Source organism: Lepisosteus oculatus, chromosome 12 (genome assembly GCF_040954835.1).
Source record: "Lepisosteus oculatus isolate fLepOcu1 chromosome 12, fLepOcu1.hap2, whole genome shotgun sequence".
In the NCBI taxonomy this organism is placed as follows: domain Eukaryota; kingdom Metazoa; phylum Chordata; class Actinopteri; order Semionotiformes; family Lepisosteidae; genus Lepisosteus; species Lepisosteus oculatus.
The window spans coordinates 6,492,577-6,519,604 of record NC_090707.1 but is presented as its reverse complement, the minus strand read 5'-3'; the positions used below and the strand labels follow the sequence as shown (position 1 = coordinate 6,519,604).

At 41.2% G+C, this 27,028-nt stretch overlaps 3 protein-coding genes across 11 annotated transcripts in view; 1 reads left to right on the top strand and 2 right to left on the bottom strand.

The window, feature by feature from the left end:
- The window catches only part of cfap221 (cilia and flagella associated protein 221), a 28,346-nt gene extending 22,710 nt beyond the window's left edge, over nucleotides 1–5,636 (bottom strand). The window contains exons 1-5 of one of the 4 annotated variants that reach the window (XM_015358562.2): nucleotides 5,539–5,636; nucleotides 4,027–4,203; nucleotides 3,509–3,609; nucleotides 2,352–2,438; nucleotides 1,110–1,205 (exon numbers count right to left, since the gene is read on the bottom strand). In XM_015358562.2, the coding sequence (XP_015214048.2) occupies nucleotides 1,110–1,205; nucleotides 2,352–2,438; nucleotides 3,509–3,609; nucleotides 4,027–4,150 (408 nt within the window). In that variant the 5' untranslated portion in view covers nucleotides 4,151–4,203; nucleotides 5,539–5,636. Of the gene's footprint in view, nucleotides 1–1,109; nucleotides 1,206–2,351; nucleotides 2,439–3,508; nucleotides 3,610–4,026; nucleotides 4,204–4,747; nucleotides 4,822–5,423; nucleotides 5,513–5,538 lie in introns of those variants that run through there. The other 3 variants (XM_015358566.2, XM_015358564.2, XM_015358563.2) reach the window with 3 other exon arrangements.
- Nucleotides 5,637–6,921: 1,285 nt separating this feature from the next.
- On the top strand, nucleotides 6,922–23,863 carry sctr (secretin receptor). 5 transcript variants are annotated; one of them, XR_011191239.1, is made up of 14 exons: nucleotides 6,923–7,646; nucleotides 8,108–8,228; nucleotides 9,943–10,050; nucleotides 11,077–11,180; nucleotides 12,111–12,211; nucleotides 12,667–12,799; nucleotides 13,239–13,392; nucleotides 13,725–13,785; nucleotides 13,954–14,023; nucleotides 14,380–14,471; nucleotides 16,074–16,212; nucleotides 17,419–17,460; nucleotides 19,240–19,536; nucleotides 23,595–23,863. XR_011191239.1 is itself a non-coding variant. In XM_069196388.1 (13 exons), exons 1-13 carry the CDS (start codon nucleotides 7,602–7,604, stop codon nucleotides 19,411–19,413), a joined length of 1,335 nt encoding a protein of 444 aa, XP_069052489.1. In that variant the 5' UTR covers nucleotides 6,922–7,601; the 3' UTR covers nucleotides 19,414–22,068. The 5 variants fall into 5 exon arrangements, 3 of the variants coding, with proteins under 3 accessions (XP_069052489.1, XP_069052488.1, XP_069052490.1); XR_011191238.1 differs by lacking the exon at nucleotides 23,595–23,863 and adding an exon at nucleotides 21,304–22,068; XM_069196388.1 differs by lacking the exon at nucleotides 23,595–23,863 and having other exon boundaries at nucleotides 6,922–7,646; nucleotides 9,952–10,050; nucleotides 19,240–22,068.
- tmem37 (transmembrane protein 37) lies at nucleotides 23,784–26,808 on the bottom strand. 2 transcript variants are annotated; one of them, XM_069196390.1, is made up of 3 exons: nucleotides 26,412–26,808; nucleotides 25,322–25,480; nucleotides 23,784–25,177 (listed from the first exon to the last, which is right to left on the bottom strand). In XM_069196390.1, exons 1-3 carry the CDS (start codon nucleotides 26,430–26,432, stop codon nucleotides 24,596–24,598), a joined length of 762 nt encoding a protein of 253 aa, XP_069052491.1. In that variant the 5' UTR covers nucleotides 26,433–26,808; the 3' UTR covers nucleotides 23,784–24,595. The 2 variants fall into 2 exon arrangements, with proteins under 2 accessions (XP_069052491.1, XP_006636427.1); XM_006636364.3 differs by lacking the exon at nucleotides 25,322–25,480 and having other exon boundaries at nucleotides 26,412–26,683.
- Nucleotides 26,809–27,028: the final 220 nt, after the last annotated feature.

The window sequence follows — 27,028 nt, the reverse complement described above, 5'->3', positions numbered from 1 at the left end:
GCAATGCTTCTGTTGACTTAAAGCTCTTTGCAATGTTTGAGGCCCAAAATAATAGATAAATAATAGTTTTAAATAGATCTGCTCAGAAAACATAAAACGTACCCATAACAACAATACATTTAATTCTGAATTTACCCAGATGAATATGTACATTCATATACAGTGTTGGAGAAAGTGACTTTGAAAACGCGACTGTCACGCCCAGGCTGCAGGCGGCCCACAGACTGCGGTTACCACAGATAACTGCAGCCTTTTCACAAGCGATCACGCTCCAGGGGACCACGTCTCCATCAGGCAGCCAACCCTCCAGTCAAGCCACCAATTAATGATCATGTTAAAGGCTTGATTCACCACTAGACAGGTGCTCTGACATTGAGATTACTGAGAGCTGTCTGGCGGTCAGCTCTGCTCTCCACATCCAGCCGCTCTGAAAGTGAAAGCCAGGACTATTCAGAGAAACTTGCCTGCCGGGTCCTCCTGTCTCACTCTGTCACCTCTCACTCCATCACCCCTCACTCTGTCGCCGCCCACACCGTTGCCCCTCACTCCGTCACCCCTCATTCCGGCACCCCCCACTCCGGCACCCCCCACTCCGGCACCCCCCACTCCGGCACCCCCCTCTCCATCACCCCTGTTGCAGCCCACACCGTTTCCCCTCACTATGTCACCCCTCACTCTGTCACCCCCCCCCTCCGTCACCCCTCACTCCGTCGCCCCCCACTCCGTCGCCCCATCGCTATGGAGAACTAGCCTGCAGCCCTGTGCAGGACACTGTGGTGTGACAGTAAGACACTACTTGTGCAAAGAATTACTTTTCGAAATTGCTTCTCGGGTGTAATTTATTACTTTATATAAAAGCTATCCACTTCACTATATAGTACATTGCAGTAACCGACTTTTGAAAAATTATTTTCACCCAATTTCTTATTATTTTTAAAAAGTAAACCCTTACACAAGTATCTTGGAAGTGTGATGGATTGCCTTAAAAGTCGCTTTTCCCAGCAATGTGCATATACACCAACTAAGACTTTCATCTGCATCTCCAATACACACTACGTGCTATACACAGACCTTATCACCACATAATAACTCAGTAAACAAATTCCTACCTTGCAGTGAACTCGAATACAATCATAAAAGTAGCGCCACTCATCAGGGCAGAAATGGATGGTTACTGTATACGAGAGCCCAGGGACCAGCCGGTGCTACAAAACAGATACCTTCCATTTCATTAGAGTATAAATTAGAACACAGAAAAGGGGATCTGGAAAATCACAACGTGGACACCATACATTACCAATACAATTCAAAACTTGTTCTTTCATTTATTTTAATACTAGAAAAATGATCATCTTCTCTTTTCTAAAGAAAAGACTTTTGAAAAGTATATTGTGTGCTGAAAAAGTATTCAGACCCTTGCAGTTTTCACATTTTGTTGCTTTAAAGCTTGCACTCGTGACTATTTGAAGTAGCAAATAAATTGCTACTGTATGTTTACAACTGACCTCACGCATTCGAAGCATAAGGCAGAATAGTAAGTAGTAAGTAGATCATTAATATGAAAGAAAATGAAATTTAAAAGTAATCATGCCCTTTGGCTGTGGCAAATCTAAGTTAATTTAGGTGAACAAAATGACCTTAATTGGTAAAAAAGTCTCTATCTGTGTGCAATCATAGTGGTTTACATGATTTCAGAATATACACGTGTATCCCTGTAACGACCATCTGTCTGCCAGTGAATGTCACACAAAAATTCAACCATAGAGACCAAGGAACTTTCAAACTTTGAGTTTTTAAACTCAAGTTTTTAGGGATAAAGTTGTATAAAGGCACATATCAGTAGAAGAGAGTAAAATATTTCAGCCCTTACAGATACCACCATGAGGCTAAAGGCAACTTTAAAAGACTTACAGAGTTCAGGGGCTTAAATGGGAGAAAATGTCCACGAACCAACAATATCCCAGTCACTCAACAAAGGGATTTATACGGATCTAAAATCAAACACCTCAAATCCTGCATAGAGATTGCAACAAAGTAACAAAGTGTAACATCTGGCCAAACCCAACATAGTGCATCACTCAATCAATACCATCCCTGCTTCAGACATGGTGGTGGCAGAATTATGTTATACAGAAGTTCTGCTTCTCATCAGCAGGGACTGCAGTATGTATATGTAAATACTTATCTAATACATGAAAAATATAGAGTATAGGAAATACCATTAGATGTTTGGATGTTTACATACTATTGTATTTTGAATTTAACAATTTTAACATACACATAAAGATTTATATAAATTAAAGTTTATGTAATGGTGAAAATATAGAATGTTTTGTCAAACAAAACTGTACCTTTTTAGAATACGTGATCTGAAAGTACTTTGTCTGGGCTGGCAGGATATGAATGTTTATTACTTCTGATGAAATGTTGACAAATTTCTGTGAGAAAAGAGAAGCAAGTCATAATTCACTGTAATCTTGGTAAAAATGCAGCAAGTAGATAATCTAAAGGAAACTCTGTCACCTTCCTAAATTCAATGTTAGAGAGAGGTCATGCTATGAAGATTTTCAGCTTGTGTTGTTGTCAAGTTGCTCAATTAGAATGCACAAAAATTGTGTCCAGTTGTGCATATCGTATGGCATTACAGATTACAGATAGCAGACACACTGCAATGACATTAAAAATAAATCTACTTCTGCACCATCATTTATAAATTACAACTCACACTATATTATTTACAAAGAGATTAACTCTTGCGCTTTGTGAGTGGAGTATCTTTTGTTTGTTTTGACAACTGTAGGTACTGAGTGCAGCCTGTATTTATAGACTCAGAAACTGTCCAGGACATGCAAGTATTAAAAACAATCCAAAGTCACAGAATATTATGTATTCTTTATATGTACCATGGATAAATATTGATATCCCCAAAATTCCTAAATTCTCTGTGACAAACGTGGTTGCAGCTCTTTATATATAATTTCTGTATCCACTAATCATTAAATGTGGCTTTAGAAAATCCCCCAAAATAATAACATTCCCACCATGTGATTTATACAGATTATACAGGACCTCTGTGAACCCAAAATGCAGATTAATTGAAGGTTTATTATTTATCAGTTCCTTTAATGTTTTTGTTGTTACCATCCCTGTTTGGGCTTGTATATATTAGCTACGATTAATGCATTTAAATCCCCAAAATCTAATAATGATGATGAAGATCCTGATGAAAACATTCAAAAGTGCTAATACATCATTTTTAAATCGTAAGAGTGCCAGTTTGATTCTGCCATTTTAATCATTTTCTTATTATAATCTTTGTGTGTGTTCATTTTCTCCTTCTTTTGTAAAACATGACTTTATTACTTATCAGGCTGATCACCATCCCATATCCCACACAGCATATATGCAGTGAAATCATTCTTCTGAGGAAAAATACAGATGGAAATCTCTCTGTGTTATTGAGCTGATGTTTCATGTCATCACTGTGAAGCAGTTTGGTTTAACTTACCACAGTCTGTTGGTAACTCTTTCCCAATTCAAAGCCACTAAAATGAATGACAGGAGGTTCGGCCTGAATGCCGCTATTATTCTGTAGTTTGGCATAAATCTCTGAAATAGAGTGTAATATTCAACACATGAACAGAGGGAGGATTGTGACATTACTGCCTGTGTATTTTCACTATACAGCACTGTGAAGACAGATGCATTAAAGTTAAATAAAACAAAGATACTATCATTTTTACAGTCAGTAACCGAACAATATACACCACTATAATTACAATTTTAAATTAAGACAGTGACATGAAATACTAGATCACATGCAACTCTTCAGTTTCCCTGTAATAAACTGATGGGCTTAGATGTTTTGTGCACCTTCAGAAGACTCTGTGAAACTAGCACCTTCTACAAAACTGATTCAAGGTCTGTCTCGGAGGTGGTGCAAGTCATTTGCTCTCATAACATCTACTGCTTTCCCACACTGACGATTTCTTTCTATATTTAATCTAAAAAAGAAAGATCTCCTACTGGTTTCAAGGTGATTGGGTACATCAGCTCCCTTTCTGGTTTCCACTACAAGCTGACCCAGGGGCAGGGTGTTTTTCTTGAAGCTCTTCTTAAAGGACTCAGACGCAGGAGGGACAACCTCCATCGCTGGAACCTTCTTCAGCCTTCCCGGTCCTTAGATAGTTTCAAGCATTTGTGCTAAAATGAGTAAAATATTAATTAAGCAGATTTCGATTTCAAGAAAAAAGATTGCTCTTTGCAAGATTCTGTAATAATAATAATAATAATAATAATAATAATAATAATAATAAACATTCAACAGCTGAAAATCCAACAATAAAGAATAAAATGTACTATTTTGAATTTAAATTACATTTGCACAGTCTTTTAAAACGCAGTTTTAACACTGAGGAAAGAAAATTCTGTTTTCTTTGATCGATTTCAATTTCATCAGTATTGGAAACATGGTATAAGAAAATATAACTTTGCACTTATTTTTTTTTACAATACAACCCTTTTTAGTTCACGGACAACAAAAGGACAAAAAAAACATCATCCAGGTTTACTTCTGTGTACATTTTAATTGTACACAACAGTGCTTTCATGAAAAGGAATTCAGTAGAATGTGAATCAGTTCTGAAGTCAAAGAATTCAAGGTTGGAAATAGGTTTGTTACTTCCTCATGTCCCATGTAGATTCTGATGCATGTTCTGAAGCTTACACAGCTTGGCTCTTTATCTACCTTTATATTGATTCTTGCAATTTATCTTTATATGCAAGGACACCATTGCAAAATCTACTCCTGCTACGTCGTGTACAGTGTACCACAATGAAAATCAATATGTAAAAATTCAAAGATAAGACGCTACTGAACGAGAGTTTTCGTGATGTCACAATAGATCATTTATTTTGTTGGGGGACGGGGGAGTTTTAATACTATAAAAGCTTTTCAGTTCATTAAGTTTACCATCAGCAACGAAATTCACATGAAGTCACCACCTCATGTATAATAAATATCATCTAACATCTCGTTTATACGTTTTCGTGTAACTAGAATATTTTTTTCGTATAGATGCTTTATAAATGTCAAGTATGGAAGAAAAAGTTAATTTAAAATATAGCTAAGTTACTCTCGGAGAGTTTAACAAAAAATCAGATGCCATTCACACGAATTCTGCATTACTTACACTATCTTGTTACTTTAATAAAATAGGTATAATATATCAAATTATTATTTGCTAACCAGGCATAAATTGTTACAATAACGGTAGACTTAAGAAGATTACTGAATTACTTAAATGCATTCACAGAGAAATATCCCTTTACGTTTATCTCAGCTCCAGCCATATTGTGAATTTGATTTAGAAAGTTAAAAAACTTCCAACATATTACAACGTAAGCTACAATTCGCACTTTACCATGAAACGACACATTTCCAAACGTTTTGCTCCGTTTTACTTATTTTTGTAAAAATAAAAGTCGCTGCTGTAACATTCACTATACGCTATATAAATGATTTGATGAAAATATTACCTCTTACGCACAAATAAATCCCCAACTCGTGAGCCAAACATTTCCATCACCATGGTGACCAAAGTCCTCTTCCGGGGCCGCGCGCGCAAGAGGTGGAGTTTTTCCAGGTTTGTGCACGTGGGAAGGGCGCGAGCGAGCCGTGCTGCTTTTCAGAATTACAAAGAATTGTTTGTGGTCATAATTGATTTGTGAACTGCTGCTTTGGTGACTAAGTTGAGTTAATGGATTTTGTTTTTCCAAGTTGGCCTAAACAATTACCTTCAGGTGCACATGGGTTTTGAAATCCAGGTTGGTTTAAGATCGATGTTAAAGCATCGTGATGAAGTAGATGTTGATAGTGAAGCCTGAGATTGATAAACTGGTTTCATCCAGGTACCGTAGAGTCTTGTGTACCTCCACATTTGCCTCTTTTACATATGCACACCCAAGTAAAAGAAATGGGGCTGATGGAGGATTGGAAGAGCTCAATGGAAAACTATTTCCAAACTAAAAACAATTACAGTTTTCCATTAGGGAAGGTATGGGGGTATAAACAAGACTACTGAACTCCCCCCTCGTACCACAAAGTTACTGTTGTTCGCTCGATAATATCACCTTTTAAAAAGGGTTTAAAAATCTACAGATATTATATTGTTATACGGATATTTATTTATATACTAAGGACTTTAAACCACAGTACAACCACACATTTCTGTCCAGTGGCCAGCGGCCTTCGTCATTGTCATCGGAGAACTGTGCCAAGGTTAGAGAATTTCACCTTCTAACTGCGAATTGATTTTTCATTTAGTAATACTTTCATGTCATTTTCATTTACCATCAACATGTTCCCTCTGAATTCCAAAGGAACTTTTTTACGCAATTCTTACTGCCGCTGGGTAAATATCGTTATCAGGGTTAGATTCAGATATTAAAGAACGAAAACTTCTGACTATATATATTAATTACTATTACAATTACTATTTTTACTGACTTTTAAAGTATATTTCTTCGCACTAAGGCCCAGGAAAATGTTGGGAGTATCTTTACACTTACGTTACTTTTTAAAAAATAATTTCTCTGGTACCACCGCTATTTCCAAAACAAATGTAAAACATTCTCACAACCTCCAAAGGACCTGCCGTAGAACAATTCAAGGCGCTCAGAAACACGTTAATGTCTTTTTTGACAGATTAATCATAACCACCGTAGTTTCGTTGGCGTTCTGTGGTTTCCGTGGTCGCACATCCTAGCGTTAGGCGAGGCCATTACACGCAACAGTGAATGTTTATCCAGATTTTGAGGCGGTTATGTTACAACTAAACTCTAGGAGGTTCCAATGCTATGTGTTCCAGGTAGCGCTGTATATAATGTAGATAACTTTGTTCATAATGATTTGTGTAATCATAATCCTCATGGATTCTAAAGAGCAATACAATTAATGGTCAACTGGATTAACTGGATGGCACCCACACGGGTAATAAACCCCCCCACCCCACAGCATGGACTTTTAATAGGAGGATCGTGTACAACAGTAGGCGCTGTCTTTGTTCCACTCAAAACAAAACAATCGGAAAAAACACGAAGAACTAATGGACTTCGGCTCAACCTGCCGCGCTCGTGCCTGCGTCGGCGCGCGCGCGCGCGCGCGCGCGTGTGTGTGTGTGTGCTCGGGCTCGCGCTCGGAGCAGGGTTCGGACGCGAGGACTTTGCTCGCGGCGATAAGTTTCCACCCCGGAGCTGTGATTTAGTAATCACCCTGTCACCCGCGGCGTGAACTTGGGCTCCGGCAAAGCGTGCGCCGAGCCGCTCCGTGTGGCAGCGCATCGCGTCTCCTGAAGACCCCCGCAGTCACAGCCCTCTATTCTCGTGCTCCAAGAGTTTGGATGTTTGTCTGGGGAGAAAAAATGGACCCAATCTGATCAGATATGCTTTCTAAACGCATTATAGTACGAGATTAAAAAAGAAAACAGGCACCCGCATAACACGTACTGTGGGATATTTGGGACCCATCAGCAGGTGAATGGAGCGTGGAGACCTATGGCTGGAATAAAACGCAGTTTGCAATATTTAAGATAACTTTCACAATGCGGGAACTTTTCTTTCTCGTTTTACTACAGATCTGCGGCCAGGTAAGCGATCTTTTACCATAAGAGATTCGTATTTTTTCGACCGTGAAGAAGAACGTAAATGACTAATATGTGATAGACTAGTAAGCGGTTCGTTATTATTTAATTAGTGAATATGGGATTTCAATTCAAATCCTTAAAATGTTTGAATTGTTGAAAATATATTGGCGTATACGGAGCACTTTTGAATAAATTGCATAGCTCATGGATATGCATTTGATCAAATCAGTTGTGTAATGGCATATTCTTGAATATCTGCTATTCCGTGTACAGTATATATACCGTATCAGTTAATGAGTACCATATTTCTACAGTAAATGCTGGCATATATCGTGACATATTGTATATGCCCAGGAAAGTTTGCAACATAGCACTAAGAGTTAATGATTTATAAAAAAGCTATTTCAATTTAATACTGTTTGTAAAGAGATAAAAATAACTTCCCGAGGTGTTGATGTTTGAAGGTCGAGGCTGTTCCCCCGGAATGTGATGCGCACTTGATTCTCCTGAAGGAAGAGGAGAGCTGCTACGATTTACTTCATCGGCTGAGACAGAATCTATCAGATCTCGGGTCCAATCGGACAGGTACTGTTAAAAGACAAGGACAGGAAAGAAAAAAAAAACCCGAGAAAATACCGGGAGGTTATTTAGCAAGCGCGATCCAAGTGTGCTCAAAATAGTTCCTCAAAGAACCAGGTCGATCAAAGGCTGTGAACTCGGGTCCGATAACGGGTGATATTCACGGTTCTATCGGACTGAAGACCGGAAAATTATTTTCCTGTTCACATCAGAATGGCCCAAAGGATTTTCAGTTATTTAACGCGTGTTATCGATTCTTAATCAGTAACTTTCACTTCAGTTTTCAGCGATGGATGCTCATCTCTGCTACCTCAGTTCAGACAAGGGTATCCAGTGTGCCTATAGGTCAATGCAACTTAAGCTCATTTAGCTTAATGAGCTAAGTTAGCTGGTTACTGGCTTATTTATCCCAGTGAAACAGCTGCCCCAGCTCTTTGGGTGCTGCTGCTTTGAAGAGCCCTGGAGGTCTTTTGAAACGGGACGGGACCACCTTGGTCTTGGTCTGCTGTCGATCTGCTCGATTCTGACCGACACTCCCAGGAGCGAATCTCCCATTCTCGCGCTCTGTAGTGTTGTGAACTTTGGACTTTTATGCACGTTGCCGAAAGTGTCTGTTTTCATGTACACCCTGACATTTGTTTCAGTGGGGTCCAGAAAGATCCGAATGAAAAAGAAAAAGACTGATCGAAGTAACCAGCGCGTGCACTGGGAAGAAGGGCATATATTCACAAGTCCTTCCACTGCCCAGTGCTTTTCAGTGCAGTGTGCTCTACGACACCGGTCTTTTCTCATCAGCAGGCCTGTGAGGGGTTTGGTCTGAATCACACTCCCCTTCGAGGCCACACACTCACCTGGTCGCAAGGCTCTCTGGTCACTGTGAAAGGTGTTCAGTATCGACAGCATAACACCTCAAACCACTTCCCCCCTCTTCTGATCTCTCTGGACTCAGAGTAATCGAGGACATTTCCCGCAAATCTGGTTAACTTGACCCAGATGTGTTGAGGTACATTAACTTAGAAACGATTCTGCCTTTTGCACATCAGCTACCTGATTGACACCTGTCTGATAATCCTGGTATTCATCAGCTCAGCGCCAAAACTGAAAATCTTTGTAAGGCTTTCAGACTTTGGCCTTTTACCAGATGTGAGGCTTGAAATCATTTTATTTTATTTACCTAAAATTTAGCAGGATTTAGAATTCAAGAAACACCTTGCTGTTGTAGTAGTTATTTCTACAAGGATGATACACTAGCACCATCCAGTGGTGTTACACCTAAAACCTCACTGTGAAGTTTCCCACATTTCAGAAAACAGGCTGCTCCCTATATTTCTGCCTAAAGTAGGGAAATCAGCTGCGATGGCAAACAGACAGTGACAGCTGGAATGATTTAGTACTTGCCTGTATAAGCTGTTGTATTTACACTGTCCTTGTAACTATGTACTTTCCAGATGCTTGTGTTACCTGAAGGCCATTAATATTATCAGCCCTGTTAGCACTGTAGTATGGGGAGGTCCATTGTTTGTTGTGAGCTAATTGCATTGTGTTCATAATTTAAACTATACTATAACATAATATAATGTATTATAATAAAGAACAGGAAAAAACGCATGAACGCACTGTAAAGGAGCTAAAGAACAAGACTGTTCTTACTGCTGTTATTCTAACAGTTTCGAATGGCCAGAACGGTTCGTTGTTTAAGATGGCTGTGTTTTCCATGGAGTCTGTGAAGGGATGTGGGACTCCCAGGGGTGCTGGTATCCTGCTGTTGCCGGGGAGACTGTGGCTGTTTCCTGTCCTGAGCTGCTCATCACCCTGACCGGGGTCACAGGTAAATGATGGGCCGAGCTTGGTCGTTTCGATTGGTGCAGGTCAGACCAGGTGTGGGCCCCCTGGACTTCCAGTGCTCTATCCTGCAGGATTAGGAGGCACTTTCCAGTTAACACCTGATTACGACCTGGAACACACAGCTGACGGGGGGGTGCTTAATTGGTTCAATTAACTCATTAAGGTCCAAGGTGGCGTGAAAAAACACAAAAAAACTCTTAAGAACTCCGGACCAGAGTAGCCAACATGAGAGTTATCGCAAATAAAGCATAAATCTTTTGTTCTTTATTTTTCTCAAATGTGAAATCGCCAGCGTCTATGTTTTTATGGTCATTTGCTTTTTTTCTGTCTGTGCTCTGACCGAACCCCTTTGCTCGAGCCCTTCTCAAGATTGTGTTGTGTCTCCTCTCTTTCCTTCTTCCCACCTCCAAACTGTTTCCCTCGCGTGTCCATTTTTAGTCCCCACGAGTCACTTCTTTCTCAATCCTCGAAGCATTCTGTCTTTTTGAATTGGGATTGTTCTCTGCAGTCCTTTTATACTGTGGGTATGATGTGCTGTTTTTTTTTATTCTAAAACCATCTGAAGTCCAAAAGCTTGTGCCAACAGAACAAGTTTTCTATTCTGCTGTGCAACGTTATTCTACAATGGCTTCAGTGAGTATTTGTGAAGGCAGTGCCCATGCGCTACACAGCTCATTTTGGTGTTATTAAACTACTGCCATTACTTCATCGATTTCCACTCCCCTTATCTGACGTCTTCTTGATTTTCCATTTGGTTCTTTAAGTTCACAGCGCCCACCTGGTTTACAAATATGCATTTCGACCCTTCATTGACTCCAGCTGTTGGTCTGACTCTCACGCGCTCCCACCAGCTCAGAATCTTGAGTAGAAAGATCCGATACGAGGGACGGAGGATGAAAGGATGCGTTTTCGGACACTCAGATTTAATTGGAGAGGGTATGTCCCCGATTTTCGGGGTGCTGCCTGTCAAAGGGTAGCGGATCATTAGTGTTGCCTTGTTGTGTTACAGGATGGGTTTATAGGAACTGCACCTCGGAAGGCTGGTCACATTCGTTTCCGGAACATCATGTCGCCTGTGGATACGATAGCAACGTCTCTGGAATTACTACCGAAGTACGTGGAGAGTCTAGCAGTGTTGTCGCTTCCCGGTGTTGTTTCTCGTCAGCATGTGCACTGGGTGGCTCCTGCCTGAGCAGCCGAGATGAGGACGGTGCGCGCAGGATCCCTTTCGTTTTGTGAGGAGCAGGAATCCCGGTTTCAGGGATACAAGCTGGTGGGAAGAGCCTTCCGCAAGAGCCAGAGGAAGCGCGTCTTAGCCAGGGTGTGAAAATCGCCCAGCGCCCAGCTGGTTTACAAAAAAACGCCTCGTCCCCTTGTGGATCCCAGCCACTGGAGTCAGTGTCCCTCTCGGAGCTCAGAGTCTGGTATAGAAAGGCAGAAGGCACAGTGAGGAGGAGGTGTGGAGCGCTAGACTCCTCTTGAATCGGATCTGGACCGATTCCAGCTCTTCAGCGGCGGAACGAGAGGAATGATGGGGCCCATGTGGGAGCTCAAATGTACTTCCTGAGTATTCGAACTCAGCTGAGAAGTGAGGATAGTTCAGGAGCCTCTGATTCACAAAGGGTTTCAAGGGATAAAGAGCGCTGTGGCACTTTAGACTTGAGCTGCCCATATTGGCAGCGCCTGAAGACTCGGGCGCTGATCGTGTTGTGTTTGAGAGCTATAGCAGAACGTTCTGAACACTTAGATGGTACTTTACACCTAATCCTTTATAACAGTGAAATAAAGAACAGATTGGTCACAAGAGCCCCGTTTATAAAGACAGTATGCATTTACTACTGTATATATGGTGTAACTACCTGTATCCGTTTTATCCAGAAATTCCTAAAAGCTCAGGAGGCCAATAAAAAAAAAGAGAACACAACAATGCACTTTTTGAGTTTCAAGTTTAGTAAACACTGGTATGTCTGAATGGCCGGGCTATGAAAATACTGTAGGTTAAGGTGTCATCATGCAGCTGAAGATCTTGTTCTTTCTCTGCAGACAGGACATTACTTCAAGTATATGAAGATCATGTACTCTGTGGGCTACGGCTTATCTCTTGTCTCCCTGATCATAGCAATTGGCATCCTCTGTTTTTTTAGGTAAGAAACCTTTCTTTTTTAAAACTACTCCAGTACCATGCAGTAAAATGAGCTGTGTATTTCTGTATGTATAGCTGGCCCTGTCATGCTGTTCTCCAAGTAGAACAGCTACACACTGAATACTGGTGTTGAAAAGACCTTTGTGGAGTTCTGTTTAGCACTGCTGCCTCAGAATGCTCCAGTCCCAGGTTCAGCTCTGGGCTCCGCTGGCTTTGGTTAAACACATTTGCTTAAAATGTCTTTTCATTTTAAATAACACTTTGTCAGGTGGATATTAAGGGAGATGATTCCCTGCTCAAGTTGAGTCCCGTACTCTAAAGGTTTGATGCTTCCCAAGCTCGTGTAAAAGACTGACTGCCTTGCAATTGCGGGAGCAGGCTGAGGAGTTGAGTGTAGAAAATGCAGAGCAGTTTTCTCTGGTTATTTAAGGATACTTCTCTGTGCCTTTGTTTTAGGAAACTCCACTGCACACGGAATTACATCCACATCCAGCTCTTCACGTCCTTCATTCTCCGTGCCTTGTCGGTCTTTGTCCGGGATGCTGTTCTCTTTTCTAATAATGACATTTATCATTGCAACGTCTACCCGGTAACTATAATTTGCTTGGGAACTGTGGCATTGAGCCAGTGTAGGGACAGTACATTGCCTTATTTACTTTGATAGTCCCAGATGGGAAATATGCTTTGCAGGCAGGTAAAAGACACAGCACAATACGCAGTGCATGTAACACAATGTGAACCCATTAAAAATAAGAGACATACATGTACGATGAGAAAAAAAATATATACATAAAGTAAAATATGCAATCAGTTGTCCACATTACAACCGAGGTTAATAGCCAGGGGAATCAAAGATAACTTAGTCCTATTTCATCTGAATCTAGGCAGTCTAAATCAACGCCCAGAGTGAAGAGGTTCAGATTCACTGTGCAGAGGGTGGTCATGACAGTCCATGATTCTGCTGGCCTTCTGCGCTGTTTGTCTGCACCTGTTGTCACCTGTGGCCCTGGTGCTGTTGCTTCCCTTAGGTCGGGTGCAAGATGGTGATGGTCTTCTGCCACTACTGCATCATGGCCAACTACAGCTGGCTGCTGGTCGAGGGTCTGTACCTCCACACCCTGTTGAACGTGTCGTTCTTCTCGGAGAGGAAGTTTTACTGGTGCTATCTAGGTCTCGGCTGGGGTACGTTCCTTTTTCTTCGTTCGATTTTTTTTTTTAGTTTTTTTGAACGCGTCCACAACAAACGGGGCGAGGCGCCGGGGGCGTCGGCCGCTGGAGCAGGCGCGGTGGCGCGGGCGAACGGTGGCTGGGTGTGAAGAGCCTGTATGGGTTTGGACAAACCCACGCCCAGTGGCTGCCTCGAAGATGACACTCACCGTGTTAATCGAGTCAGCCGCTGTTTGCTCTCATTTTGGGAACAGTTTGTTTGAGGAGAAGAATGAGTACGTTATTTACCTGTATGCGAGTACATTAACAAACCTTGCACTGAATCTTAATTTTCTTTTCTTTTTCAGGTTCGCCGATGTTTTTTACGATCGCCTGGTCTGTTGCCAAGATGCTATATGAAGATATAGGGTACAGTATGGTCAAAGTCTTTCCAGTCTTTCTGTGATGTACGGTTACCAGTATGTCTTGGAATTATGCCTGCTAGGATACGGAACTGTGTGCTGTGTCAAATTGTTCCTCTTTGTTTTTGCTGTATCCTTCGCTGCAGTAACGCTCTCTTTCTTTCTGCATGTGAAGGTGCTGGAACAGCAGCCATAACACCACCATCCGATGGGTCATTAGGGGCCCTGTCATTACATCCATATTGGTAAGCCCAAACTATTTAACTATTTTAAGTTGTGGCAAGTGAAAGTTGTGCAAACGATAATCTGACAGAACTGTGGACGACGAGCCCCAGGTATTCATATCGATGCAGAACTGCTGCCATTGTAGCTGTTTTTTCACAGCCGTGTGGACACGTCAGCACTGTGCGTGGTTTCTGACGTTTGCCTTTGAAGTAGAGCTGGAACACTGGGTTCCTTTTTGTTTTTCAGCGTAGAATTCAAACTTTCTTTGTTCCTCATTAGGTGTGTCATATACATGTGCAGTTTTACCAAAATCTAAAGCCAGGTATAGGTGTTTGGGTGGTGCTCAATAATAAGATTGGTCTTTTTTTTTTTCCAGATCAACTTTCTGTTTTTTATTAGTATTTTAAGAATACTAATGCTCAAACTGAAGACTCCAAATGTCGGGGGAAATGATTTAAATCAGTACAAGTGAGTTCATCAAACTTTCTCTATAGAATTATTTGGTCGCAACAGTCCATACTTAAACTTTCTTCTTTAATAATGGTTGATGTTTGTTATGGTTCTAAATTTTATGGGCAAAAATCCTGAATACATTTTGTCAGAACGTATGTTTGCAACAGATTCTTTTCTGTGTAGATTTTACACTAATGAGTTAAAAAAAGTGTCAACATGACAAAATGGCTCAGGATCATCATCAAACCGATGTTTTTGGCACTTATCCTTTTTGTAGAAAAGAAGACCTTTAACAAAAGGAAAATCTGTTATTTTGGTTTGTTCAGATTTCAAGTTTCTGTCTTGATCAGCCAAACCCTAACCCTAACCCAAACACCCAGCCCACTGGTTATGATTCTCTTTCTGACAAGTCTTTGTGATCTGACAGCTTCTTCCTTCAGATGATTAAAACAACCAGGAAAGTGCTAAAAGATAAACAGCCAAGAGCTAAAACATCATTCTCTGTGTCAGATATGTCGCGCTGACCCCCAGAGCACCCATGCAGACTCTGATCTGAGATTATTCCAGCTTCGTGTGTTGTATAATAATTGCAGTGCAAGATGATCTGAAAGCTGGAAGCTCTCCTAGTGGAACAATGAGATTCCACCACACCTGTTGTCAGGTCGTGCGCTGTTTTCACCAAGTGAGCCAGCCCAGCAGACCATACGGAGCCACAAGTCCAAGGAAGTCAAGGCTCAGCTCGGACTCTTCCTGCCCCATGCCCAGAATGCTTTTCTCTGCAGTGGTTCATTGTCTACAGCTGTCTCCAGCCCAGAGGGTAATCAGAGATTTGGAGGCTCTAAGACGGCAACATGCAGAAGAACTAAGGTCCATCAATATGAAGACTTGAGATTGAAAAACCTAGGAGAAAAGTGAGGTGTTGGACAGTTTTGACTGGCTCATCAATAGTTCCTTACTGGAGATCCTTGCAGCTTCCTTTGTATTGCATATTCCATTCATCCATTTGCTGACTGCTTTTCCAAATCAGACTCGCGGGGGGTGGGGGGAGACCCCAGTCCAACACAGGGCACATACAGACTCATACACACACTCAGACCCATGACCAGTTTTCCCAGAAGTCAATTAACATACTGTACCACTATGTGTTTGGACTGTGGGAGGAAATTAGAGCACCCAGAGAAAACCCTCACAAACACGGGGAGAATATACAAACTCCACAGAGACAGAACCCCAGATCTGGAATCAAGACCCGGATGCCAGTACCGCAAGACAGCAATGCTGCCTTCCATGCCCTCGTGCTTCTAATACATGCATAGAAGATTACATGGGCTGACGTGCTGGTTTATTTAACTAGACATCTCTCGGAAGTGAGGGGTTAGTGGCTGTGCTACGGGTTTCTGGTTCATTATGTTTGCAAACTCTCTGTAAAAACCACCGGCTGCGTTTGTCCTCTAACGAGGTGGCTGATCTCCTGGTAAAGGGTCAGGTGTTAAAGCTGAAGAAATAAAAGTGAACGAAAAAGACGGATAAGATACGAAAGGGTGTCTGTTTGTGTGAGAGTTGCCACATTTTCCCAGGCAGTGAGAACATACTGACATGACTATGTTTGTATTTCAGGAGGCTGGCAAAATCTACTCTTTTGTTAATTCCTCTGTTTGGCGCGTACTACATCTTATTCACGTTTTTCCCTGACAACCTCAGCATTTTATCTACCAACATACGGTTGACCTTTGAACTTGCACTGGCATCAACTCAGGTAACTCAGGTTTTTAAGCTTTTATTTCTAAATTATTTTGTAAATATTTTTTTTGAAAAATACCAAATGTGTTCAATTTACTTTGTTGCCAATGCAAAAAAAAAGAGAAAGGCTCTTTTGCGATTTTAAGGTATTCTAATTTTAGGAATAATTATGGTTTGGAGGAGAGTAGCACAGAGGATCACTGACAGGGAATGCAACAATTTATTTTCAAATATTCTATCCAGGGCCATTGTAGGGGAATCTAATCATGGGTCTTTTGGGGGAAAAAAACTAAAATATTTTGTCAGAACAACACAAACACCGTCAGATGTGAGGTTGGGGGTGACACTGCCTGGTGTAGGGTGAGCCGTCCCATCAGCCATTAGTTTGACGGACCCTCAAGAGGGGGTCCTCCAACTCCAGCCAGCCGCCCGGAAAACCCCACCTGAAAGAGGGACCCCCAAACTGCTTTAGCCCCCTTTTCACACCACCGCCCACCTCAGTCAACAAAATCACAGGGCCGCTTAGAGAAGCCTGAACTCCTTCTCAAGCCAGTGTGTTTTTTTCTGTTGGGCTCCTGCAGTTCTCGCGTACAGTATGTGGACTGATGAACCTTGATGAGATGTCTTTTTCAACGTTGTTCTGGATGGAACAGTTGCCACGACAGATAATGAACTAGTGTGAAAGAACAGCAGAGTACTATCTCAGTTTCCACACAATATGCAGTATGCAGTGCTGTACATTGAACAGGGGACAGAATAGCGCAAACTGATCAGACGAACTACAGTATTCTAATAGGTCTGTTTCTCTGCAGTGAGAGGCTTTAAACCTTTTTTTTAAATACTGATTAGCTGAATGCATTTTTAATGAATCTGTCTGTTAGACATCAATGCTAGATTTAATATTCATTGCATCTAATGTTTTTATAAAACATAATCATAAATGTCCAAGAAAAAAAAATGCCTTTCTGAACATTTAAAATCTAAGAAACAAGTAAAGGTTTATTCCATGCTGAAAGGAAAAGTAAAGAGACGCAACGTTTCGGCTTTTTCACACCTGAAGAGGGCTTTACAAACCTGAAGCCGAAATGTCTTTTTTTCTTTTCCTTTTAGCATGGAATAAATCTTTACCTGTTGCTTTGCTTTGCATGCTGAGACCGCCACCAGCTCAAACTATTTATGATAAATGTGATCCATTTCCTCATAAAAAAAACTTATTTTCCAGGGGTTTGTGGTTGCAGTTCTCTACTGCTTCCTTAATGGGGAGGTAAGTTCAGTTTTTCCCTATATTTTTCGTACTTAAAACACAGATCCTTTGGAAATTGAACTTATTCATCAATATAGATTTGTAATAACCCAGATGATGTGTTCCACTAACAGACACTAATGTAGAGTCCCAATTTTTATATTGACAAGAACACTCATTTTTGTTCCTTTTGTACCTATCAAAAATATTTTGATTTTTTCCGATAGTATTGAAAATAGAGAACTAGCATTTCAATTGGTTATGCACAATAGCGTTTATTTGTCATTTGTGTTTAGTGAAAAGTGTTTCTTCGCTTGCAGAATCCGAGTGATTCCCTGTGAAGCAGAATTTAGCCTGTCTGTGTGGAATGACTGAGTGTGGATTCAGCACAAGATGTGAAGCACAATGCCTTTGCTAGCTAGCAAGCAGTACAGGCTGCTCTTCTTCCATTTGCCCAAACAAAAACTGCTGACGAAGTTTAATTTATGTTGGTTTAACTTCATAATTGTCAAAAACAATTTCCCAGTGTGAGACCTGGAAAGTGATTAATTCGTAATCACCTATTTCAGTAATTACATGTTGTGTTCCTTGTTTGTGACTCCTGCTGGGGAGGTGGGAGTGTGTATTTAGAAGATACTTCCCGGCACAAAGGCTTTTCTCCCGTTCATTCATCAAAGGTGTCAACACGTCAGCGTGGGAATCTGTTGTTGCGTTTTCTGCAGGATTCCACTCTTAGTCTTAATCACTCTCCTGCTTAGTAAATTGGCTGTAAAAGCTGGATTGTTATTCATCATTGTTCTGCACAAAAGCGTTTCAGGATTCATTAAGCCTTGAAAAGGCATGTCAGAGTGGGTAATGAGCTCTTTTTTGCAGAAAATTGTGCTTTTTCCAAAGCAATCAGTCTAACTGGCCCACAAAAGTGATTCAGCGGTGGTAAACAAATACAGACACATTAAGCATTTCTGTGCCATGCAAACCAGGGGTTTCTCCCCTATGCACAGTACCAGCAGCAGACTGCACGCCTCGAAGTTGTGTTTCTGTCATAAAACCTTTGGCAAAACTCACATAAAACATTGCGTGCTTCATTTTTGTTTTATTGCCTTGGATGTGGCTTTATATTATTGTAATGTGCTGTAACACTTGTGTTTCTCCCCCACTCCCCCACTAGATAAAGAAACCAGATAAAGAAAATGGTTTAGACAAAATATGACGATTTATCTGTACAGTCCTGTTTCATTATAGTACTGTAGTTTTTGTTAAAGCAATGAAAATAGTCCATAAAGAGGGTCTTCCCATAACCTCCCATCATACTGCCACTGGCAGGGGGGGATATAACCCTTCAGCTGAACAGGGCCTCACCAGGCCTATCTTATTAGCACAGCAGACAGTGAAAATCTGTGTCTGTTCTCTATCAAGTCTCTATCTAGGATCTACACTGAGGAAGATGGATTGTTTTTGACAAAGAGTGTTATTATCTTGGCTGACAGTCTTATCCAGAGTGTTGCAGATTTGCACCTGTTTTCCTGCAGCGAACTGAATGAAGTACCTCGCTGAACAGCATTCGAACCCCCAGCTTTCCTGTTCTGTGTGGGTCTAGAGCCCTGACCACCTCCCCTCTCTTGCATCTGTTTCATCTTCTGTCCACACAAAACCTTCAGCGTTGGCGTTCGTGCGCTGCAGTCCTGAAACACCCTGAAATGGAAATGCAGTGAAACCTGCAGGGTGCTGCTCAGCCGCCGGCTGCAGTGGACACCCGGCAGTGTTTTAAAGGTGCCTTTGCCTGTCTCGCTGCTGCCCCAGGTGCAGTACGAGATCCAGAGGAGGAGGAAGAGGAGGACCCTGCGGCAGTGCCTGCGGGACGAGCCCAGGCCCAACCACAGCTCCATCAGCCACAGCGGGGCGGCGCCGACGCAGGTGTCGCTGCTGACCCGGGAGCAGAGGAACCCCAGCCACTGCGAGTCCAGCCTGGCCTGAGCCTGGCAGACGGGCAGGAGCCCAGCAGGGGGCGCTGGCGGTCGGTGTGGACGACGCCGTGACACCGGTGCACCAAGCTCTGTTTGAAAAGAGCCGGCAGTGACTGTGACTTCAAGCAGCTCGGTGAGCTTCATTAAAGACTGCAAAGAGCAATAAGAGTCTGCAATACGTGGAACTATATCAGTTCAGCTGAAGGAAATATATCAGTTTTAAGAAACCAAACATCATTTCTTTGAGAGGGTCGGTGGCAAAGCTGTGCAGATGACTTTGCAAGAGAGGCAGGTTAAAAAACTTACAGTAATAGAAGCAGTTGTGAATCCAGAATATAGTCACTTTGTTCTAATCTTGCAGAGCATGCCAATGGTTCTCTAGGGCACTAGCACCATGCCTGTCTTGGACAGTCTGAACTGAGCTGGATGCTCGTGCAGATATTACTGTCAATTGGAGAGGTTGCAGCCGTATTCGTAACCACGCACTGTAAACGTTCGCTTTGCAACTTGGATAATACTTCTTCGGTACCCACCAGCCTAATTCTCAAAAGCTGACGAGTGCACCAAACCATAAGAGGGTTAATCATAACACAGGGGAATTTCACATCCGCTGCACTGCAAATTGGGTACGAACCTCGCTTTCAATGTTTGAACAGGGGAAGGTTTAATTTCGGATGGGAATAGGAGCTGATTTGATTCCAGCAGCCTTCAGTGTTTGATGATGTATTAGAGAAGCCCTGAAAACTGTACAGAGGCTGGACACTGTCAGAGGTCACTGTGAGGCTGTTGTGGTGAAGATCTTGCCAGGCCTCTGTGCGTGTTCAGGTTAGCAGGCTCCTGAGCTGAGCTCTGACCTCGCAGATGACCGAATGGAAGGCATGCAAACAATGGAGACAGAGCCAGATGTTTCTGTCGCAGTTAATTAAATCAATATATTAATTCAATGTTTATTTTTAAGTTGCAGATCAATAATGTGTAGTGTTTCTTCGGCCTTTCGTTTCCTTTTGCACACTGATGTTGCATTTCAGGTGTGAACGGCCACAATTTTACCTGTGTGATAATCGTACGAGTAGGAAAATCTTTGCAGTGGATGTCTTCAACCAGCTTTCAAGACGCTGTAAATGCTTTTCAGTTTATTGAAAGGTGCAGATCTTCTAAATGTAAAATTTCAGCGTCTACTAAATCAGCAGTGGTGAGAGACGTTTTCTGCTTATTATGTAAGTTGCTAAAAACTGAGGTGTTTGCGCAGCTGATGATAACTGAACTAAGAAATGGAGCTTACAGACTCTGCTAGCACCGTTACCGAAGAGATATGTGCACTTCAAATTGAAGTCCAGGTGATAATGCTGTAAATGCATCCTTTCTCACTAAATTAAATTCCTGTTCTTTATTGTACTACCTGCCTTGTAAATATTTATTGGTCTGTTTCATGATAGCTAGTCTTTGGTGTAGTAACGATCTGACACGCCCACAGGTGAAACAATCAGCTCTTGTCCTTTGAGGTGGTGGGAGGTGAAGCTAAGAAGGACTTAAAAAAAAAAACTTTAAAAAAGCTGCTCAAAGATTCAGATTCAGAGAGGAATGGGTTTTTTTGTTTGTTTTGTGGAGATACTCTCCGTGTCATCCCTGACAAATGTGGAAAGAGTGAATAATTTTAAAAGCCAAAAAAATATTGAAAGGGATCAAGGAACAAAAAAGTCCAGTTTTTCCAAAACTCGCACTCAGCTTGTGAATACTAATAAAAACGTTCATTGCTTTGTCATATCCGTGTTTAGTCTTCCATTATGGAACCGATTTAGGTGATAAAGTTGTTTATGATCTTTTATAGGACTTGGGGAAAAGCTTTAAAAACAGAACACTGTCTATTAGGCACTCTGCTAAGTGTTATTCCCTGTTGCAGCGTCACTTTTTAATACCGTGTGGACCATTAAGGAAGGCATAAACAAGATCATGACCGCAGCCCCACCAAGGACAGGGAGATGGAAATCAACCTTTGAAAAGATGATAAAAGCAAGCAAGAGATGTGCATTGGGCGAATCCTGCACTGGGGAAAATATAACAACTGTGCACATCGTAAACCCACTTTATGAAGAAAAATAAAATACTAAATGAGAAAATAAAAAACCTAAAAATAGATTGAATACATAAGCCTGTAAGACTGTTGATATGAGCATATAAAAAAGGTTACAAAGGTTACAAATGAGAGGACAACGTTTGGCCCAACTAACTTGTTTGTTTGCTGGTAGCTCGTACAACACTGTGTTCTCTCAAAAAACCTGTTTGAAATGCACTTACGCGCTGTCTCCACTTGTGTGCTGTGGTGAAGTCTGATGGGTTGACTCTGTCAAAGTCCTGGAGGATTTTAAATATTGAATCAGGTCTTTTTGTGGGTAACTCTATTTGAGACTAAAAGGTTTTAGCCTTTCAGAACAGAACCTTATTTTGCTATATGGTGACAAATATTCTAAGTGAGGCCTAACTACTACAATTATTTGAAATACTATACTGTTGACTCTGTATCCACTTAAAGTTTAGATGAAGATAATGTGTCACTTAGCTTCTTCAAGTTAAGGATTTTCCATTTATCATGTTTTTTCCTACCTGCAGCATGTGTAATAGTCAGCTTTTGTTTACATTAAATGACAGGTGTTTGCCCAGTCCTTCATTTTAATGTCTCAAGTGTTTTTTTTCCACCTGCTGCTTCTACAGCATTTGATAAAGCCCTGTATTATCATCTGTAAACTCAGCTTGTTCAATCACTATACCAAAATCTAGATCATGAATATGAATTAGAAAGAGCAGTGGCCCTAATTTAGACCCTTGTGTTACTCCACTAATTGCATCACCCCATTTTAAATTCTCACCACTTATCTGTTTCCTACCCATTGACCATCTTACAATCCAAATCTTACTTTTATGGCAATTACTGTGCTTCAGACAGAATATCTTTAAAATCTTGCTTATTGCCTCCTGATTCCATTTCTGTTAATTCCTATTCTCTCTCTCTTAAAGTTAGAATATTTAGGTATTTTAGCACTGACTTGAGCTCCTGCTAAAAGGGTTTTATTGATGGTCTACAGTACGTGTACTATTGCCAGTTTCTTCATGTAGAATTGGCAGACTTCCATTTATTATCTCTGGTTATTATCTCTGCTTTAGTGTTCTGTTGTAATTTTAAAAAAAAAACTGTAATGATTTACTCGAGATTCCATTGATGTACTTAAAGGCAAAACATGTTTTCATCCCTCCATTTTGATGTTTGGAAAGCCTAGGTCAGTGCAGGCATCACTACCTGTACGCTTTCTGACTTTCTGAGTGAAGAAACTGTCTTAACCCAAGTCAACTATTTCAGTTTCACATCTCTGATGGTTATTCCAGATGTTTTGAAGAAAATTAAATTCTCCCATGCTAATTACTTCTTTGTACACATACGTTTTTGACTTCATTATATAAGATGCCATTATAATTCTGAGTCTGTAGAATTGTATATATATATAATTCTGAGACTATCCAGTCTGAATCTGGGGTCTGTAGCACACTCTTACACAATGCCCATTGAGCGTATTTCTATGTCTGACCTACTGTATATAGATTCTGAGACACCTAATTAATCAGGGTTAGGTTGCAGTGCCTGAAGGCTCTTTTCAATGTATTGTGCTAAACCTCCACCTCTTCCTGTCTCTCCAGAAATCTATATCCAGAAATCCTGTATGCTTCACCATCACTCTCTCTGAGCCATGTGTCAGTGATTCTACATACATCATAAACACATGCTAATGTTTCCCATTGGCCCTTACCAATCATGGCCTCCTAATAATTCCCCTCTATGAATTGGCTTCATTACTCTGCTCTCCTCCCCACTAATAGCTGATGTGTGGTGAGCGTTCTGGCAAACGCTCTCTGGCAAACGTTCTGGCAAAAGCACTATGGCTGCCGTCGCATCATCCAGGTGGGGCTGCACATTGGTGGTGGTTGAGGGGAGTCCCTATTACCTGTAAAGTGCTTTGAGTGGAGTGTCCAGAAAAGCACTATATAAGTGTAAGCAATTATTATTATTATAATAATGTGGTACCAACAATTTCTGCCATTCCCAGCATTTAGGTATGAATGCTGAACTTCTCCTGATTTTTCCTCTTTTCCAGTTTTTCACAAAATGTTTCCTTTGGTTTTTCTTTTTGTCACTATTTCTAGACACCGCCACACACTCTCACACCAGGGTCAGTTTTCCTAGAAGCTAATTAACCTACTGTACCAGCATGTCATTGGAGTGAGACCCAGGGACAGACAGCGGACAGACAAGAAGGAAAAGGCCTCACTTGACCTTCAGCATCAGAGACACCGAGGAAACAATTGTATTGCTGGACAATGCTCACAAAGATGTATAAACCCAACAAAAATATTTATTAAGTAAAAAAGATTTACTGAAATAAAGGAAAATGGGACAGTCTTGACAAACAAAACTCCTGGTGAGTTAAGAAAATAACATTAAAATCTTTAAATTCCTGACTGTACTGTTCAGGTGTGGCTCACTGAAGTAGAAAAAGAACAAGTTGTTTGTTCATGTGGTGCAGTTTTAACCTGTACGAAATGTAAAAACTTAAAGAAATTAAAAGACAATACAATACAATCTCTTCTAACATTTGCCTTAAATGACAGGCTTTAACAAAAATCTGGCCATTTCCTGAATCTGTGAAACGGGTATTTACCTTCAAACCTCAACTATTTGAAACCAAGCTATAAAGGCAATATCTTTATTCTGAATGTATTCATCTGTTCTAACAAATACAGAAGGCAGCTTCAGTTACAATGCCCATCAGTATTTACAGTATGTATTACTTGCCACATTGGGACACAATCTTAGAAAATGTCCTCACAAGGATAATAACTCCCGACAACCAGAAGACATCTCTGCAGTGCAAATGGCTCTGTTCCCAAACCACATGGCACCTGCTTTTAAGTCTGAAAGTGTCAAGGAAAATCCTTGTTATCTGAGCCGAGTCTGGAACAGTGAAAAGGCTATTGATGAGAGTCAACAGGAAGTCCCCACAAAGAGAAGTAACAGGCATATAATGTGATACACTGCCATGCGGACACGACTTGCTATCAGATCCCACCTAGACAGCGGCCCTCTTAGACTGTGTGACCGTACTGTACGTGGATGTTTGCCCTGAATCCAGAAAGAAGGTGGAATCTCATCCTAAGATTTTCCCGGCGTTCCCCACTGGCAGCAGGACCATGCTGTGGATGTGATGTCCGCTCATGCCGTTCAGGAAGAAGAGGAACGCTGCTGTGAACTGACACCAGAATGTCAGGCTGAAGCCCAGGAGACTGGCGTAGCTCCACAGCAGGGCGACGAACCCCAGCAGCCCTGACGCCGACAGCGTGAAGGACAGGAGGACGAGCGCGGATCCTACGGACCACCTCTTCCGGGAGTCCTGGTCCTCGCACACCTGAGACATGACCAGCAGCTCCAGGCCGAAGATGGCCGCCACCACGCTGAAGGACACCACGGACCTGCACAAGACCAGCCCGACCGGCAGGGAGTCTACGCCAGCCTCCCCGAGATCCGTCGTGCAGTTGGGCAGAGACTTATCCTCCAGGGTACAGAAGTGCCAAAGTCCAAACATCTTGCCCTCGGCCAGCAGCCAGTGTCCATCGCACACGGCTATGGAGGACAGCACGATGGCGAAGGCCGTGCAGAGGATTATCAGGCTCCGGGTGAAAATCTCGAGGAACGGCGGTTTAGGTTTGCTGTAGAAATGCACACTTCCTGCCTGATAAGAAAAAAGTTCATTTCTGTTAAAGATTTCATGCTAATTTGATTAGTACACTATGTATATTACTATTTTATAATTTAATAAACCACACATGCTAGCTGCTAACCAAGCATTTGAAATATTTAATAATAATTACAATACATCTTCCTTCCTCCTACAGCCCAATGATATACTGCTTCTGGGAAAACTGGAAGTAGGTGGGTGTGTCTGTGGCCATGTGACGGACTGGCGTCCTGTCCAGGGCGTACCCTGCCCTGCGCCCCGTTGCTTGCTGGGATAGGCTCCAGCTCCCCCATGACTCTGAAGTGGATGAAATGGTTAGAAAGTGGATAAATGGATAATTCAATGGAAGCTGGACTTGTATTGGTGTTTACAAGAGATGGTGTTTTATCTGTAAGGCTGCCACATAGCGGTGAGAAATCTACCAATATACCACTCTTAGACGCTATATGAAACTGTACACTAATTATTCTAGCGATATTTCAAACATAATTCTGTCTACCGAGATAACCAGAGTGTCACATAAGAGGAATTTTACAAAACATTAAAATAAAACATTTAAAACGTTTTTAGGATGGTTGGGAAGAAAATGCAAGAAAACTCTAAAAAACCAAAATCGCACAGCTTTCGTATTTATTCTCTTAATTGTGTGTTGAAACAGAGAACACAGGGAAAAACTGGCCAAAGTGAACTGTAAAGATTACACATCATGAAACAAAAAATACATCACAAACACGTATATGTTTAATTCACAATTCTTAAAATCATTAGGTTTTTTTCCTTTTTGGAAATATAACTAGATGAGAAAGGTATTTACAGTAATAGGCTAAATAACTGTCCAGTGAGAATTATAGTATAGCTTTGCATTAAAACAAATTATAGAATAAAGAATTGACATTCTCTTTTCATATGTTCCTTGTAACTGGGAACAGAATTTAAAAATATATATTTTTGCTTCATTTTATGCATTTATTAACAGTTATTTATGCAACTCAACACTACTAGTGTTAAGAAAAATTTTATTAAATCCAACATATATATTACAGATTCCTAAAGGTCTTGGAATTGAACATTAAGCACATTGAGACGGTATTTGTCCACAACTGGACAAAGAAATACATTTTAGTTACAAAAATATTTTGCATATTTAGACCCTAAAAACAATATTCTTTAGCCATTGAGTACTCCCAAACTAATGTATATAACAAGAAAATTAGAAAGATTGCATTACCTTAATCTTTATAGCAGTCATGGTGGAGTTTTCTTAAATCTAGAACTGTTCTCTTATTCAGGAAAGCACAGAAGAAAAACTGTAAATGAGATTAGTTAAATGAGTCAAAGGTTCAGCGATAGACAGACTTTTAGTGTATGATTAACAAACATTGTAAAGACAATGAAAGTTTATAGCTAAGTCGGAACGCCATGGAAGAACATTTTCCTTCTGCTGAATCAGCAGGAAAGAACATTGTTTTTTTCTGGCCTGTTGGGAAACTGATCACGAAGCAGTTTTGAGGACAAAAGTAAAGGGGGCTGGTCTGGATGGAGGAGGGAACTCTGTGTTACTGCTAACAGCAGATCTTTTTTCTTTTGTTAGCGTCTCAGTGATTTGCAGGACATGTCTGTTGTCTGGGGGATCGGTTTCTCTGTCTGCTAGCTGTGATTTATTCTCTGGTCATTCATGCACCAAGCTCTTTATAACTGCACCCATAAGAAGGCTGAGATTCATGCTTTCGCTCATTATCAGCCACGCATCATCGTGGTTGGTTTATTACCCAAGTGCTGAGTTTAAAGGTACAACTGACAGCAGCATTAAACAAGGCTGGGATTGGTCAGTACTGGGGTTTCTGC